This window comes from Tupaia chinensis, unplaced genomic scaffold (genome assembly GCF_000334495.1).
Source record: "Tupaia chinensis unplaced genomic scaffold, TupChi_1.0 Scaffold000335_1, whole genome shotgun sequence".
NCBI classification, from domain to species: Eukaryota; Metazoa; Chordata; class Mammalia; order Scandentia; family Tupaiidae; genus Tupaia; species Tupaia belangeri.
The window spans coordinates 2,972,305-2,989,583 of record NW_006159829.1 but is presented as its reverse complement, the minus strand read 5'-3'; the positions used below and the strand labels follow the sequence as shown (position 1 = coordinate 2,989,583).

The 17,279-nt window shown below is 53.0% G+C and overlaps 1 protein-coding gene across 5 annotated transcripts in view; it reads right to left on the bottom strand.

Annotated features, from left to right (window-relative positions):
* Positions 1 to 17,279, bottom strand: part of TRAPPC9 (trafficking protein particle complex subunit 9) — a 635,544-nt gene that overhangs the window by 392,937 nt on the left and 225,328 nt on the right. For all 5 annotated transcript variants that reach the window (XM_006152123.3, XM_006152122.3, XM_006152126.3 and 2 more), the window contains one exon: positions 1,868 to 1,992. In XM_006152123.3, the coding sequence (XP_006152185.1) occupies positions 1,868 to 1,992 (125 nt within the window). The remainder of the gene's footprint in view (positions 1 to 1,867; positions 1,993 to 17,279) is intronic.

The window sequence follows — 17,279 nt, the reverse complement described above, 5'->3', positions numbered from 1 at the left end:
CGCGTGCCTGCTCCAGAGCGGGCTCCCCGACTGGCTGGCAGCCATTCCAGCTGCCTCCCTCTCCTGCATGTCGTCCAGTTCCAGGGCAGCAAGGATGTCGGACACTTCTGAGGGCAGAGCTCTGCGAAGCCTTCGCTGACACACGGCACGTCCAACTCAGGTGGAAAGCCTCCTGCTCCCCGAGATGTCTGCCCAGCCCAAGGCACCTGCCCCAGCCTGGTCCTCTCGGGAGGCTCTCCACGGAGCTCCTGCTGTGTCCTTCTCACGCTGACACACATATGCAGGCCGTGTCTAACCTCCAAGGCTGACACGGGTGGGACAGGCAGGGCTGAGCAGAGCCCAAGACTGGGGACGCGTCAGATGCCTTTTCTGAGCAAGATGAGGCTCCAGGCCCTTGAAGTGACCCCATGACCCTGTCTGTCCAGTACTGGCCCTGCTGTTAGCAAGAACAGGCCCCACGGAGCCAGGCTGACTTACCCGAGTCTCCTTCTCTTACCATACAAGAATGCAGTCCAGATGTATTATTATTCCTTTCTCTTCCCACAAGGACCCACAAAGGAGTGTTACTATTATTCCATTTTGCAGTGGGGATGCCGAGGGCCAGGCAGGCCATCCTGCAGAGTCTGGTTGTGTAAGTACTGGTGACACAAGTCTCCGTCAGCAGGCTCTATTTCCAACCTCAGGAGGTTCTTCACGAGACAAGCAGAAGAGACCGGAACAACGCGGCTAAGCATAACCAGCACTAACCGGGGAAAGAGCTTTCTGGAAAGTCTGAAGAAACGCTTGTGATCTTTTCCCACTCTTGAGGCACTCCCTAGAAGCCACTTTCACAGAATGACTCGTTTCCATGACTACGCCATTCCTCGGTGATCATTTTATAAGTTTAGCATGACTGATTAAAGCCCCCGTCCCTGCTCAGGAGAAGCGGGCTCTGCTCTGGGCCCGGCGGTGCCAGACGAGGCAGGCAAGGGTGACTGTGCCCAGAAATGCAGGATTTCACGGGGGATCCCCACCCGCCTCCTACTGCACCTCCTCCCGGTGGCCTGGGGGAGGCCCTTCCCAGGCCCTGCTGTCAGGGCCTGCCCCCTTGCGCCCAAGCCCAGAAGGAGAGTTAACAGAAAGGACACGGGCCATTGGCCTACTCCGCCGCGCGAACGCCATGGACTCCAGCCAGTCTTCCCGGACTCGTTCCCCACTCGTTTCCCCGAGTCACCCTAAGAACATCAGGCCCAAGCCCGTTCCCGGCCGGCAGAGCACACTCCACGAACGGTCACCCTTTCCATCCCAGTTCCTCTCGGCAAGAACCCTGTGGAGGATGTACCCCGAGAAGAGCATGCCACTGCTCCCCAGTCCCAGCTCTCGGGACCCCAGCTCCCCTCCAGGAAGGCTCCGACCACCCAAGCTCCGGTTCAGACCTCTCCTTAGAGCCTACGGCCTCGGCCGCGCGGCCCAGCGTCCCGACATGGCACGGCAGTGCCAACACCCCCGGGTTAGCTGTGCAACCACCTGGCTTCGCTGGTGCGGACAAACCAACAACGGGAAGGAGTCGCCGAAGGATTTAGAAAAATACATGAAAGAAATACCCACACTGGGCTCTGTGCAGTAAACAATGCTTTCCAATGAACACTCTACCTTAACCATCGCACCCCTCGGCTCAGCCCACAAAACCCCACTAGCAATGCCAAAAGACAACGGGCCCAGACATCACTGCTGCTGCTTTCCAGAATGTTCCACACGACCGCGGATACTGAGCAACCAGCTTAACACACGCTTCCTTCACTTTCAGAAAAGTACGCGAGACTCGGCTGCAGAGAAGGCTTTGCCGAACTGAGAGGTCCCGGCAGGCCGGCCGCCACGGCGCACTCACCTTCACGTGGCTGCAGTCCCCAGCCTTGCCGCTCTCCGGGGCGTTCATGGCTTTGCTCTCTGCCCGGGGACGAACCACCTGTCGAAAGGGGCTGGACAGCGGGAAGCCACTCACGCTGATGCCATCTAAGGAACAAGAACAAAGTGTAAGGAGGGCACTGGTCCGGTGCACTCGACGTGCAGGGGCGGCACGCAGACCCAGCCGAGCTCCTGTCCCCTCCTCACCGCTGAGCACGCCCCTGAGCACGTGCCGCGCCTCGCCGCCGAAGGGCTGAGAAGGGGCCGCTCCTGCAGAGGGCGGCTGCTCAGCAGCAACTCTGACGCCCAGACACCCAGCCTCCGGCTCCTGCGTGGCCCGGGCCAAAACCTCCGAACTGGGAGTGCCAGCCCTCCCTCGGCCTTCTGTCCCAGCTGCTCCCTCAGGCTGGACGCGTCTCCCCGCCCGCGTGCCTGGCTCCCCACCACCACATCATCCTGTCTAAATGCCACCTCCTCGCCCAGTTTCAAGCAGCCGCGTCTCTGTAGTGGGACCCTATGAAAGCCACGAGACACCCCACCTCAGGGCTCACGTGGAGGCCCACTCTGCAGAATCCACGTGTGGGAATTGGCTCGCTCCTGGCGAGACACGGTCCCCCCGCCTTGCAGACACGGGACAGTAGCTGGTAACAGACGTCACACTCCTCTGAACATCAACCTTGAGGAGCACTGACTGCGTCTGATCTTTGTCATCTATGGTGACGTCATCTAGCGAGTGGCCAGCCTGACCCGAGACCACGTCCACACTGACAAGAAAGCGGGCTGCTTTCAGAGCACACCAGGGACCGTCACTTCCCTCCTCGCTGCTCCATGTCCCCTCACTCCCTTATGGCCTAGCCTCCACACGGCAGGCAGGTCTCCCACAAGGGCCGGCATGCCCCGCCCCCCTCGCCCCTGCTATTCAAGAGTAATGCCAGCCTGTCCAGGCGGCCCAGGCCACGGCTCAGTGACTCTGTCTCACCTGGGGTCGCCCCCTAATTCACAACCAGCAAAGACCTCAGCGAAGTGAGCCAGTTGACTAGTTTCACTAGTTGCAAGAACACAGAGATTGTCTCCTATTAGTTAAACTCATGGAGGAAACCAGCTGGCATGGAGACACACTCCAGTCCTCATCCTGTCAGGGCGATGGGCCTGTCAGCCCAGAGAACTAGCATGGAGGTGGCTTGAGCTGGCGTGGAAGCCAGTCCAGCCCCGGCTGGAGACATAAGCCCACCAGAGAGGAGATGGCCACGAGTGAGGGTGGAAAGACAGCCACTCACACCTGTTCGGCCCTTTGTAGGCCTGTTTTTTTAAAAAAAAAAAGAAAGAAAAATTGTTCCTGGGACCAGTCGTTAGCATAATGGCTATGTCGCTGGACTCTCATGTAGTCAACCACGGTTCGAGTCCCAGACCCAGTGGCTTAAAACTCACGCCGGGCGCATGTGCGTGTGTGCCCAAGATCCCAAGAGGAGAATGGAGGAGAAGGGATTACAGCGTGGCCATCCCCCCAAGGGGTGATTTCTTGCTTTCTGTCTCTATGTCTCCCTCTGTGTTTCTGATGAGTGTACACAACCTATAGCGAAAACCTCTCCAAATAAAAGAAAGAAAAAATCTTCTCTTAAACATAGTTTACTAGGGTATGTTCACTTAAGTAATTCCATTTTCAGGATGCCAAAAGATACTCACATGAGGTAAAGAATTTTCTGTTGAGATTGCAAATCTTCAAATGTTAAAGTATCTTGAATAAGTTTTTAAAAATAGTCTGCTTGAAAGATTTGTTACATCTTATTCTCAAGATAGCACATGCAGGAATCAGACACGGAGCATCGATTGGTACAACCAGGAAACAACACACCGCTTTTCCATCAGCAGCGTGACAGGAGGCACACGCGCCAACTGCCGCTGAGCCTCTGAGGGTCAGCCCGCCCGCACCTGCCGAGATGATGCCACGCGCGGGCAGCAGAGGCCCTGCTGGCACACACACACACACACACACACACACACACCTCGAGCTGAGCAGGTGTGAGACAGACTTCAGGAACATCTACGCCTGAGAACACAGGCTAGACAGCTCGGACCACTCAGCCAGAGCACGAGGAGACACGGACAGAGCAGCTTTAGAATCTGTTCCAGCCAGAGCGAGCCCATGAGCCTGTGAGGAACTACAGGACTGCGATGCACAGCCCACCTGGAAGGTCCCCTGGAGGTACCTGCGGATTACAGGGAAGTTGGCCTGGGCGCTGAGAATGTGAGCAGAGCCTCTGACCTATTCGAAGGACCAGGAGTGTATGTGGGGGGAGGCAGGGGTGGGGAGACATTGACTTTTGGTGTCCCCTATGGAGTGTGAGTGGCAAGACCCAGACATTTGAGTGGTGGCCCCAAAGGATGACACGCTAAGTGAAGGACGGACTAGAAAAACAGCAGCTCTCATGGGTCCTAGAGCCCACTGGGAATCGTGCCAGCCCCTGCAAGCAGATTTCAGCAATTCCCCCACCCAGCTGTACCACTGTCCCCCGCCCCGCCCTGTGTCCTCCACCTTCACGAGGCAGCAACTCTCTTCCCACCCACAGCCGTCCCCGCACACCCGACGCCCCCGGTTCCCTGCCTGCGTTCGAATGCTCTCTCAGAGTGCTTGCCCAAGTAGCACATACTCCTGATGGAAAGCAAATACTTCTCCTTCTGAGTCCCAGCATCCCACCCATCCTGAGACCCGTGCTCACTGCAAGCCCCTCACACAGGCAGAGGCACGTGTAGGAGGGCAGGTGGGTCAGCGTCTGAGCTTGGCTCCTCCACTCCCCGGCTGAATGACTTCTATCAGGTTATGTCACCTCTGTGCTTTAACCTCACCCACAAAATGGAAATCACAGAAAACACAAACTGGAGGCTTACCTAGAAGAACACATCACTACACAGGAAGTGTCTGTCACAATGTCTGGTACCGACAAACACTCAACATAATGCTATCATGACGCTCACAGTCACTGCGCACAGCTCCAGGTCCCCTGCATGGCTCTCAACTCCTTGAAGACCACACCACTGTCAAGTTCATGACCATCCTCACAGGAGCAGGCACGGGCGCCAGCAAACTGTAAGCCCTTAGTAAATGTTAACTAAAGGAATCGGGAAACTACAAGGTCAGGCTCACGTGTGGGCCCAGCTACCCAGAAGGCTGGGGAAGGAGGATCACAACGTGGAGAGACTCTGTCCAACACCATCCGCAAGTCACATTCACCCACCACTCACTCCCGGCTCACAGAAACATCATCACGCGTGTCCATGCAGACCCCTTTACAAAGAGCTGCTCGAAGGCTGCTAGGTCAGAAGCTGCTCTCTGTCTCAGCCTCTCAGCACCCGGGGCTGTTTGCGCAGCCTCCCGTGGCACTGTGATGCCTGCCCTGAGGCGAACTGTCTATGACCTCGAACATTTGCAAACCACAAAGCACACGTTTTTAAGTTTTTGGCATAGGGTGCATGTCCGTGCCAGAGAGAGGAGAAAGTGGGAAATCATCCCTGGGGCGTGGCCATGCCACAATCCCTTCTCCATTCTCCTCTTGAGATTTTGGCCATGCACACATACACACCTGGTGTGATTTTTAAGCCACTGGGTCTGAGACTCGAACCCCAGTGCCTTACACCACACCACACCACCTGCTGGTCCCCAAGCCCCACATTCCGCAGCACCCTGTCCTAGACGAGGTCGCATACAGCCCGAGAGTGACAGCACACAGAAGACCACCCAGCGTGACTGGGCCCCATAACCCACCCCTGCCAAGGCAAAGCCAGGTGCCGAGGGGGCGAGCGCTGCCCTCTCGTCTGTCTGACTGCCTTTCTCTCAGCACTGCTCAATTCCTCCTTTCTGGAAATGGAAGAATTTCCGTGGTATTAGCCTGACGCATAAAGAAAAGGCGTCCGGTGTGCACCTGCCCACGGCTTTTTTCTTGGGGTGCAGCCCCTTCTCCACCCACTGTGGTCCCAGGGAGATCGGGGTGGCCTGGTCCTGCCGTTCCATTCTCCTCTTGAGATTTTGGCCATGCACACATACACACCTGGTGTGATTTTTAAGCCACTGGGTCTGAGACTCGAACCCCAGTGCCTTACACCACACCACACCACCTGCTGGTCCCCAAGCCCCACATTCCGCAGCACCCTGTCCTAGACGAGGTCGCATACAGCCCGAGAGTGACAGCACACAGAAGACCACCCAGCGTGACTGGGCCCCATAACCCACCCCTGCCAAGGCAAAGCCAGGTGCCGAGGGGGCGAGCGCTGCCCTCTCGTCTGTCTGACTGCCTTTCTCTCAGCACTGCTCAATTCCTCCTTTCTGGAAATGGAAGAATTTCCGTGGTATTAGCCTGACGCATAAAGAAAAGGCGTCCGGTGTGCACCTGCCCACGGCTTTTTTCTTGGGGTGCAGCCCCTTCTCCACCCACTGTGGTCCCAGGGAGATCGGGGTGGCCTGGTCCTGCCGTAATCTGGGACAGGAACACCCCCTCAACAGTGGCTGAGCCAGAGGCAGACAGAAGACACAAAGTCATGTCGAGTCCTTCTGCAAGATCTGATCTATGACTTCTAGGAGGAGGAACGGTTGAGGTTCACTCTCCTCCGAATCACACACTACGAAGACACAGGGCCCCTCCTGCTGCCACCCTTCCCCCACACTGGGAGACCCTGGGACACTCACGTGACCCTGAATCTTGGGTTTGGGCTCTAAAATGGAAAACAACTCAAGGGGCTCAATGAGATCATTGGTTTCAAAATACATTGAAAACACGAATCTGTGATGTCTGGGAGCAGGAAGGATCTGGAATACGGATACGGCAAAAATGGCTAAAATGACATCTGAGATTTGCCTCCTTTTTTAGGCACAGACCTGAAAGCCACCCTACGGCTTCTCTATAGACTAAAGCATCCTGTATTCTAATCCAATTGAAGATAGGAAAGAGAAGTAGCACAGAAACTATAAATGGGGACAGACAGTCTCCAGCTCAGGAAGGAGGCAGAGCCGCGTGGAGGACGAGACGAAGAGCCCTCAGCCCCTCCGAGAGCAGGGCTGGGACACGAAAGAGCAGCCACAGAGGGTGACTACGGAGGACACTGTGAGCAGGGGAGGAGCCGCGGGACGCCTGCGAAGGAAGCCTCCCCAGCTGGGGCTGGGGGTATGTTCGATCATTCAGCCAATGTTTCTGCCAGCACAGGCTATCGCAAATAGAACAGAGACCAGACTGGATGGCAATTAAGAGGAAGACGAGACCGAAAAAGTGACAGAGGAAGAGAGTGCAGAGGAGGAACGAGCCGGGAGGCTTGGCGGAACCGAGGGTATGAAGCATGGCCGGACTTCGCAGCGCGTCCAGGCTCCCAGCTACAGGGCTCCATTCTGCTATCCAGAGGCGCTCCGTGGGCGGCTGAGAAATACAACTTTGTGTGCTAAGATACTCCTCCTCTCTTGAATTCCGCAGTAGCTCAACCAGGATGACAATCGGGAAAATGACAGCTGAGAGCAGGACTTGTGAAGTGCAAAGAAAGAGCAGACCGACCATAAACATAGCTAAACCAGCGAGCGTGGATGGCCGCCACCGCCTCGGCACGGCCCCAGGCACCAGGGCGGCCGGCTGAGAAGACAGAGTCCTCCTGATGCCACAAAGGAAGCCGCCGAGGTCCCGAGAGGACAAGTGACTTGCTCAGTCACACACTGTCCACCCAAGCAGGGCCAGGGCCAGGACTCAGGACCGTCACATTTGTCACACCTGGCAACACTGGGCTCCACGCACGCTTCAGTCCTAACACGGAGCGTCTATGGAGCTCGCCAGCCCAGGCTGCTCCTCAGCGCATCTCGGGGTGAAGCTGCACATTGTACTCCATGAGACGTGGGTGAGGACCCTCACAGTGGTCAGCACCTGCCCCCAGTGATGGGTCTGCTCAGTGGATGTGCCCAGTTCTGCGCACTCTCAGAAGAGGCATTAATAAGCAAGGTTGAATATATATCTTTCTCTCTCCTCACGGGCACCTAAAATACACCAGCCCAAAATGTGACCAGAATAAAACCCACTTACAAAGGCAGAAGGAGGCAACGATCTCTCCGTCTCTCCGTGGGAGTTTGTTGCCGTGTGCTCTTCCAGGTAGGATCGACTTCAAACATGCTTTCTCATCTAGTCATCAAAGAGTGGGTGCCAAGAAGCCCATCTGCTTATCATAAAAGATCTTCAAGAGAACCAAAGCAGCAGGCCCAGTTGGCTGAGAAGTCCGCCAATCCCCGCCCTTTACGGACACGGGCAGAGTGGCACGTTCATTCATTCAGAGACTCTGGAATACACTTAGGAAACAACGATCCGCACAGTCACAGCGGCCTCCGAGTGCCCTGTGATGGGAACGGTCGAAGCTCGCACAAGCAGCCTCACTCTGTCACCCGCCTCCCTCCATCAAATGCTCACCACCACAGGGCCAGCCTTGCTGTTGGGAGCCTCCGTGCACGTGGATGCTCAGTAACTACCAGGGAAGGCAGGACGCATTCCGGGTGTCCCCGGCCACTCTACGCTTGGACTGCAGCGATGAGCCCTCGGTGCCGTGAACTCACTAGCCCACTACCTATACGACGTGAACGCTGCTCAGCGAGGTCTCTCTCTCTCTTTTTTTTTTTATAGCAAAGGTACAGCACAATTCTTTTAAGATTCAAACATACTTCAGAAAAAACTACTACAGGAAGAGAGAGATTATATCCAAATGAGCAAATATTAGGCTGACAGCAAGGGAGGCCAGCAGACAGTAAGAACCCATCCTCACAGGATTTGAGAAAATGGAGCTGCTAAACTAGACTTAGCACACGGGAGAACTGCCCTCTAAGAACAGCAAAGACATCTCGGACAACAAAGGGAGAACTAACCGCAAAGCGCATTCTAAGAACTTCTGAACTTCAGAAACACAAAGTAAGGTCAGGGGAAGGCCAGAGTCGTGAGAAATGGTGGACACAAAGAACAGCGAGCACCAAGGCCCTCTCCACAGAAGGCCAGAGCCGAGTCGCTGCTCTCAGAGTGACACCCCGCAGCCGCTGGTGCATGCTAGGAAACACCACCGGCAGAAGAGTCCTATTGCAGCCCGAGATCTGTGCGTGGATCTCATGCTAGGTCGTGCCTGGGCACGAGAGCCCGTGGCAGGGCACACTTGCTCCAGTGCTGCCCGGACAGGCCAGCCTGTCACCTACAAGGCCAAGGAGAAAATTCAGCCACGCAAGGCCTTCCATAAGAGAGCAGAAGACACACGCCAAGAGCCAGTTTCCAGCTGGATCTTACTTGGAGCCTGCAGAGAACAAGGGCCTTCGCTGGGCAGTGCCGCCAGCTGAGTCTGTCACACAGGAGAACTACAAGGCAGGGTGTTTTTTGGTTTTGTTTGTTTATAAGTTTTTGTCCTAGGGTACGTGTGCTTGCCAGGACAGAAAGAAGGAAAGGAAGATATGCCTCCCTAGGGGAAGGGCCAAGCCACAGTCCCTTCTCCTCCATTTCCCTCCTGGGGTTTTGGGCATGCACACACATGCACCCAGCATGACTCTCAAGCTGTAAGGTCCAGGACTCAAACTGTGGTCAGCCATGTAGAAGTCCAGCGTCTCCACTACCACACCACCTGCAGGTCCCTACAAAGCACCTTGAAGCCACTGAGCAGTCCCGGTAGGGGGAGGAAAAGAAAAGCAGGTGGACACGGGCGGAGATAAGGGCTCAAAGGGAGGACGCCACCTGTGAGCGGTCGGGACGGGCCCTGAAGCGTGTCCCAGCAATGCTGCTTCCTCTTCTGTGGAAATCATGTGGCAGCTTTTCAGCCACCAGCAGTGACCTCAGAGACCCCCTGATGAAGACAGGTGGCTCGGCCTTGACTGGAACGCGGGCCAGCAGGGCCTGCACTGACACCCTGATAGACCGAGCGTGAGGCGGCCACCCCGCATGTAAAGTCTGTGTCCAAAGTTCGTCCTGCACCCAGCACGTACTCAACACGGGGGAAGTTCTTTCTGCCATTTCCTGGTTACTGTGAAAAGCCCCAGCCTCAGGGGCCGCGTGGCACACTGGCAGTTTGGGCACAGGTCCTGGTTGTGTTCTGCATAGGGACAGTGACACGCGGGGCTCCCTGGCTGTGCCTAATGGCAGGAGACGCACACCTGCACCGAAAGCACCTCCCCCCAGGAGGAGAACGCAGGGTTCTGTGAACAAGCGACCTCGTGAATGAGCACGTAATGACTGTCTTTCCAACAAAGAGAAAAGCGGGTCACTGCAAGGCTTTCGAGTCCGAGGATTATTTTTCACACGGCTAAGACATCAGTTCTTTGTAGACTAAGAAGTCTGAATGGATTCTTTGAAAGTGGTGCATTCCTGGTTACTAGCACAGCCAAACAGGGTAGATAACCAAGGCCAAGGTTTTAGGGAGCAACTGGAAGAAGATGAGCTGGGGACCTAGTTCCCACCCACAGTGTCAGAGCTGCCTCGTCCTTCTCTCTCCCCTTCCTCCCTCCAGGCAGCTGTGGGGTAGCCACGGCCTCAGATCACCCAGCCTAGGCCTTCTCCCTGTTCGCAGAAAGGGAGCTAGAACAGTCACTCAGGAAGTCCCAAAGGAGTAAGAGACACGAGGTCTGGGTCCAACCGCACACGTATTCTCTTTAATCTGCTAAGGGGAGTGCCCACATGGAGTCAAAGCCCTGGTCCACCAGCCCTGCCCCGTAGGCCTTGGGAGAGACATCGGGGTCACTGACTAGCCGCAGGCCTGCCCTCAGCCAGACCGGGCTTCGTACGCTGTAGGTCTTACTTACGTGCGCTACTCCATCTCTACACGAAGAGAAACAAATGAATGCCAATCCTCCTAAGAAAGCCACAGAGATACTCAATTAGCATATGTTGTTTTAGGATAAAAACCAAGGAAACCAAACCAGAGGACAGTCAGGAAGAGATGAAAGTAGAAGGCCTTTCTCGTAAGATAATAAAGGGAGAGTTGTGTCCCAAGCCAAATAACCGCAACGTGCTTGTTCTCCTTCTAGAAACAAAGACTTCAGAGTACAACTGTTACGTGCACTCCTGGCAGACCAAAAGCTCTGCACATCCTAAAAGACGAAGGAAGCCTTTCTCTCTTCACCGGAAGAGATCAGCCAAGTCAGAGAGACCCAGAGCTGATGGGTCACTGTAGAGCACTGATCCGGAAAATATCGAGAGGGACAGCAGGTGGCACGGTGGCCAACTGTGTTCAAGTCCTGGATCCACTGCCCGAAGATCACAGTGGGTGTGTGCATGCATGGGAAAAATCCTAGGAGGAGAAAGAAAGAGAAAGGATTGTGGCATGGTCATCACCCCCAGGGGAGTGCTTTCTCATTTTCCCTCTCTCTCTGTCTCTGTCTCCAGTGAGCACACACACTCTATAGCAAAACAAAGAGAAGAAAAATGATTAAGAAACAAAGCTCACCTTATCTTCCCATAAAGCCTCAACTCCCCACAAGTCAGTGTGAGCACCTGTGGCCGATCACATGCACACACATGTGCGCACACTGGATTTTTCAAAAATGCCAAGTTCCCAGAACTTGCTTTGTTTCTTTCTGTCATGGGGCTTTTACACACACATGAAAAACTATTTTCCCACCGTTCCTGCTTTCACCTATTTAAGTCCTGACAGAAAAGCCTTCCCAGCTCTGTAAACTGGGTCAAACCCACACTGAGTGTTTACAGCAGATACTTCCCATACCTAGCACTTGGCAGTGTCCTGACTTCTTGTTTATTTGTAAAATGGCTCATCTCTCCCACAAGGCTTGTGCTGTGTAGTAAGGAAGTCCCTGGAGAAATGTGTGTATTTAGATTTGAAGTAACTAACGGCAAATGAAATTGCTATAATGTGGGTAATGGCTTGTCCCCCAGAAGTTCCCGTGTTGAGATCTGGTAGGTTGTAAAGGTGTTTGGTGAACTTAACCCCTTTATGGTATCCAGGTGGGCTTCGTGGGTGTGATGAAGTCACTGGGCAGGGGATGGAGGCCTGGTCGCACACAGGCGAGGACATGAGGCAGGCAGAGGACACAGCACACGCCAGTCAGCTTTTCACCACTTTGCGATGCCTTGGGACTTTTCGGCCACCAAAACTGTGAGTCAAAAAGCTGTAACTTATTTCTTTACAAATCCCCCAGTCACAGGTATTTCTGTAAGTAACGCAATAGCTGACCACATCAGCAATGAATCATCAGCACTTTAGAGCCACCATCCACGTCTCAACCGACCCAGAGCTACAAGCAGCAGAGCTCCAGCCTGGACTGCACGGGCGGCATTTTGGCCTGTGATGCGCCACGCTGGCCCGGCTCCCTGAAGGCGGGGCTAGGTCTCACACCCCTAGGGACAGTCCCAAGAACAGAAGAGTGCACGGCATGGGGTCAAACAGGTACCAGAAAACAGGGAATGAAACTGTAATTGCTTACTTGGATAAAATACACTGCTTTATAAAAATCCAGAGAAATGCTTGTGACCGATTAGAACAGAATACTGCTAACAGTGACCGCCATACGTTAAAACTGATGCCATGAGCCCCAGTGTGCTCTGCTCAGTCGGCACCAACACTACACACGAGTATCCGAGATGGCCCACAGACCTGAACGTGAAAACGTTACACAGTTGACCGTGGCCTTGACGTCGGTTACTGTGTCCTACACGGAACTTAGCACCAGCTAAAGGAAAAGACGGATTAGACTGATAGGAAATTCTGTTCACCCAGAGTCAACAGTTCAAGGGAATAGCCCGGCACAGACTGGAGGCGTAGACTGTGAGTCTGCAGCACTCTTGGCTAGCAGTGGACCAATATCCGAAGTACACTGAGCATGCCTACGAATGAACCCAAAGGCAAAGCGCCCAGTAGAAGTGAGGAAAACATGTTAACAGACCCCTCATGGAAGCACATATCCAACGACCAACAGGCGCGGGAGACGTGGGTCCATCTCTAACTTGCTTCACCTAAGGAAAGCAACCACAGTTCCAGTCCCAGACCCAGTGGCTTAAAACTCACGCCAGGCTCACGTGCATGTGTGCCCAAGACCCTGAGAGCAGAATGAAGAAGAAAGGATTACACCATGGCCATACCTCCTGGGGGGTGATTTCTCACCTTCTGTCTGTCTCTGTCTAGTGAATGCATGCACCCTATAGCAAAAAAAAACTCTCAAAAAAAGAAAAAAGAAATAACTACTCTGAAAATCTATTTAGCTAAAAATCTACTAAAGCCAAAAAAAACATGAGGGTCCATGCACGAAACATGTACGCTAGCATGTCTGTAACAGCACCCATAGCCCCAAACGGAAAACCACGCAAAGGCTCAACACAGGTAGGATGATAAATCCTAGTGTTTTCACACAGAGACCACCACCTAGTCATCAAAACATTAAATACAACACAGGATGGGCATGAGTCCAGGTACAATGTTGAACGGAGACTAAAAAGACACACACCGATGCTGGACTTCTGCCCTCCAGAAACAGAAAACATCTGTGTTATTTTTAGCCAAAGGGGAGAAGAGACACAAAAGAATGTATACTGTATTTGTTTCTTCTACATAGAATTTAAAAATAAGCAAAACTGGAGCTGGCAGGTGATATAGTAGTTAGGACATTGGACTCCCACATGGCCAACCATGGTTCAAGTCCCAGACCTGGCAGCTTGCTTTCTCACTCCTCCTTTCTCTCTCTCTCTGTCTCTGTCTCTTTCTCTCTCTAGTCAAAATAATGATGACGATGATAAATAAAATTAAATATTCTTTAAAAAAATAAGCAAAACTAATCTATGATGACAGAGCTCATAATTAAGGTTACCTTTTATAATAACCACCTAACAACTAGCACAGGACTTAAAAGAACCGGAAAGGTGCTGGAAATTACACCTGTAGTGATGGAGTAGTGGATGCACACAATAATACGAGCATAAATTCATCAAGCTATAAATCTAGCATCCGTGCTCACTACTGTATGTAAGTTATACTTTCACTAAAATTTTAAAATCATAATAAGGAGCCTGCAGGTGGTGTGGTAGTTAGGGACACTGAACTCCTACATGGTCGACCACAGTTCAAGTCCCAGACCTGGAGGCTTGCTTTCTCAGCTTCCTCCCTCCCTCCCTCCCTCTCTCTCTCTCTCTCTCTCTATCTATCTATCTCTGTCCCTCTCTGGTAAAATAAATAAATAAATTTATATGTATATATGAAATCCCCTGCACGCATATATATATACATACATAAATATATTTATATATAAAATAATTCTTTTAAAATAATAATAATAATGGGGCCAGCAGGTGGTGTGGTGGTTAAGGTGCTACACCCCCACATGGTTGACCACAGTTCAAGTTCCAGACATGGCAATTTCAAAACCACATCAGATGTATGTACATGCATGCCCAAAATCCTATGAGGATGGCAGAGTGGCCATCCCCACTGGGAAGGGATTTCTCACTTTCACTCTGTTTCTGTCTCTGGTGAGCGCACACACCCTATGACAAAAACCTAAAAATCATTTAAATAATAATTTTTCAAAAGGGTTGGCCTCAGCGCAGCAGTTAGGCACTACACAGAGAAAGTGAGATGCCCTGCGGCTGGCTACAGTACAAGCCCTGGCCCCTTCGAACTGAAAACCATGCCAGGCACGTGCACACGCATCTAGATCCTGATGGATGAAGAATTAGAGGGAAAAGGCATGACCAGGTCCTGTTGCAGCGTGCACAGACTCCTCCTGTCTCCCTGCCATCCACACACACATGCACCTTCTGGCATTAAAAAAAAAAAAAACTTCAAATACTATTTACAAAACAAAAACAAAAATAAGATATCTAGGAATAAACCTAGTAAATACTGTAAGAGCTTTACTGAAAGACATTAAAGAAAAAAATTAGGAGGCATACAATATTCATAGAAAGACTAAATGTCATTTTTAAAAATCACTTTTCCCCAAGATTGATCTATTGATTCAGCGTAATCCCAATCAATATTCCACAGACTACATCAACAGACTTGACAAACTGACTCTAACATTGTGTAAGATAAAAGGATAAAGAACATCCAAAAAGTTCCTGAACAATCATCTAGTTAGGGGTTGCCCTACAGGATTTCAAAGCTCATCATCACAGCAGAGGAGCAGTCGTTGGCCTCCCTACAGAAGCCCGCAAGTAGCACCATGAGATTCAAAGACTGAGTTGTTCAAGGAGAGAAACAAAGAAGACGGTCTCTATCAGTGGTTCCCAAACTTTGTTGCACCTCAGAATCATCTGGGGTGCTTTTAACGCCCTAATACCAATTAAGTCACAATGTCTAGGGCTGGGATGCAGATTTTTTAAAGATTCCCCAGGTGATTCCAATGTACACAAACGCTGGAGAACCAACTAATAGTCTATAGTCACAGGCAGTGAACAGGCGGGCTTGGCCAATCAGAGAAATGCAAGTAATTCAATGTTTCTGAAACTGTAAATTCCATGAAGGAGAAGAGGGGCCAAGAGACCAAATGGCAACAAGGGCATACATGCCGTGTGTGGGACTTCGCCCTGACAGCAAGAGAGCCTGGGAAGGTGCACGACAGAAGAGAGGCACCAGATCTGCTTCAGAAAAGGAGAGTGCAGGCAACGTGGGAGAGGAGGCAAGGGTCACGTCGGCAGCTGTGAGGCCGACCAGACAACCACCAAAGGTGAAGGTGAGAAATGATGGGGGCCTGGCTCAGAGCAGTGACAGTGGGGATGGCGAGGGGTGGAGATACGTAGGAGGCAGAACTGACGTGACAGTGCCATCGGCACCAGGAAGTAACAGTAAACCAACCTGCCCTGATCCACAGACATCATCCCTCACCTCTTTGGACAAAAATACTCTAAGTCCCTCTACTGATCACCTACCTAATTGGCTTCCCAGTGAGTCACCACCAGAGTGGCTGGAAAGAAATAATGAGAATGCTGAGGTCAGTGGTCCAGAGACCTGGGCTCGGGCTGCCTGCAGTAGGCCGCTGGCCTGTTGCTGATGACAAACACCTGGATCTGCAGCCTATCCTGGGGTTTTCAGATTTTATTTGCCATCCCAAATTTAAATCAAAGGACTGAGTCAACCCTCCCACCTGCAGTGCTAACAGAGGCTCAGGGATAAGAGTACTTTGCAAATTATTAGACAGATGTTCCGGCCAAGACTTGAGCTCCGGGGTGTTCCGATGCGTTCAGTATTGAAGAAATCCCCCGCACGCCTTGCTCCTGAGAGCCCCGGGGAAGCAGGAGAAGGCTGACCTTTCCCTGGGCCGAGCCGGCGTGCTGTGAAATGACTGTTGGTGAGTCAGAAGGCTGGTAGGTGGTACAGGCTAAATATAACGACGGGCAGGCTGTCCGGTACGTGCTTAACCTTTCTCCTCAGAACCAAGGCGGAGAACCCGCTGCAAGCAAAACAAAAGCAGCGTATGATATGACAAATGGTCAACACAATCTGAAAGTAATTGCAGGTCTGGGTTAGAATGTAAGATGTGAACGTCCCATTTCAGCTCGGAGATGCAGAGAGATGGGGAGAGCATCGCTCCCACCCTGATATGGAGGGGAAAGCTGGAGAGACCAAACGAGCTCTCCCTGTGTGATTACAACGCTGAAGTCACAGGGAACAGCGGCCGTGACTGCGGAGAGAGGCACCCGCAGGGAGACAGACGCAGGGCCTGGGAGTCCTCGGGGGCCACCTGGGGCTCTGCCTGAAGAGAGGCAAGCCAGCAGAGGTGCACTCGGCGGGCCAGCTGCGGTGGCACAGTCCCGACTGCGAAAGCTGGGCCCACATGCCAAGTCCGGGCTCACGCCTCGGGTCTCCCTGTGCTCCATGGCAAGTGTGACCCATAACCCCAGCTGGTGGGTCGTGGATCACACCGTAAAGAGCCAGTTGGGGTGCCTCACTCTTTCTCTCTCTCTGGAGAAAGAAAATCTTAAACAAACGGCTCAGCTTGAATCGCTCCAGGCCCAGTGTGGTTGGCCAGAGTGGAAAGGCCCTGGAGCCAGCAGACACAGCAGCCTTGGCGCAGGCTTTTCCACCACACTTGCCCTGGGAAGGTGAAGGAGGGGCCTGAGAAGGCTTCTCCTTGGAGATGGCAGGGCAGGGCAGGGCAGGGAAGGGAAGGGTCCTAGTGCCCCTCATGGAACCCAAGCAGGACAAGAGCCACAAGGACTACAGCCACTCCAGGGCACTGATGCAACCCCACAGGCTGGGAGGAACTGCAGCTGCCACCAATCTTCCACCCACGCTCACCCCCCAACCCCCAACCCCGAAAACCGAGGGCCTGGGGCAGACAGTGGGGTGTAGACAGGGGTGGGCACTGAGGCCATGTGAGGTGAGAATGTCCCGAGAAACAGCAGGGACAGAGCAGAAAGGGGGCTCGGATGGAGTCTTGGGACTTCTGGCATCCAAAAGTGAAGAGGGAA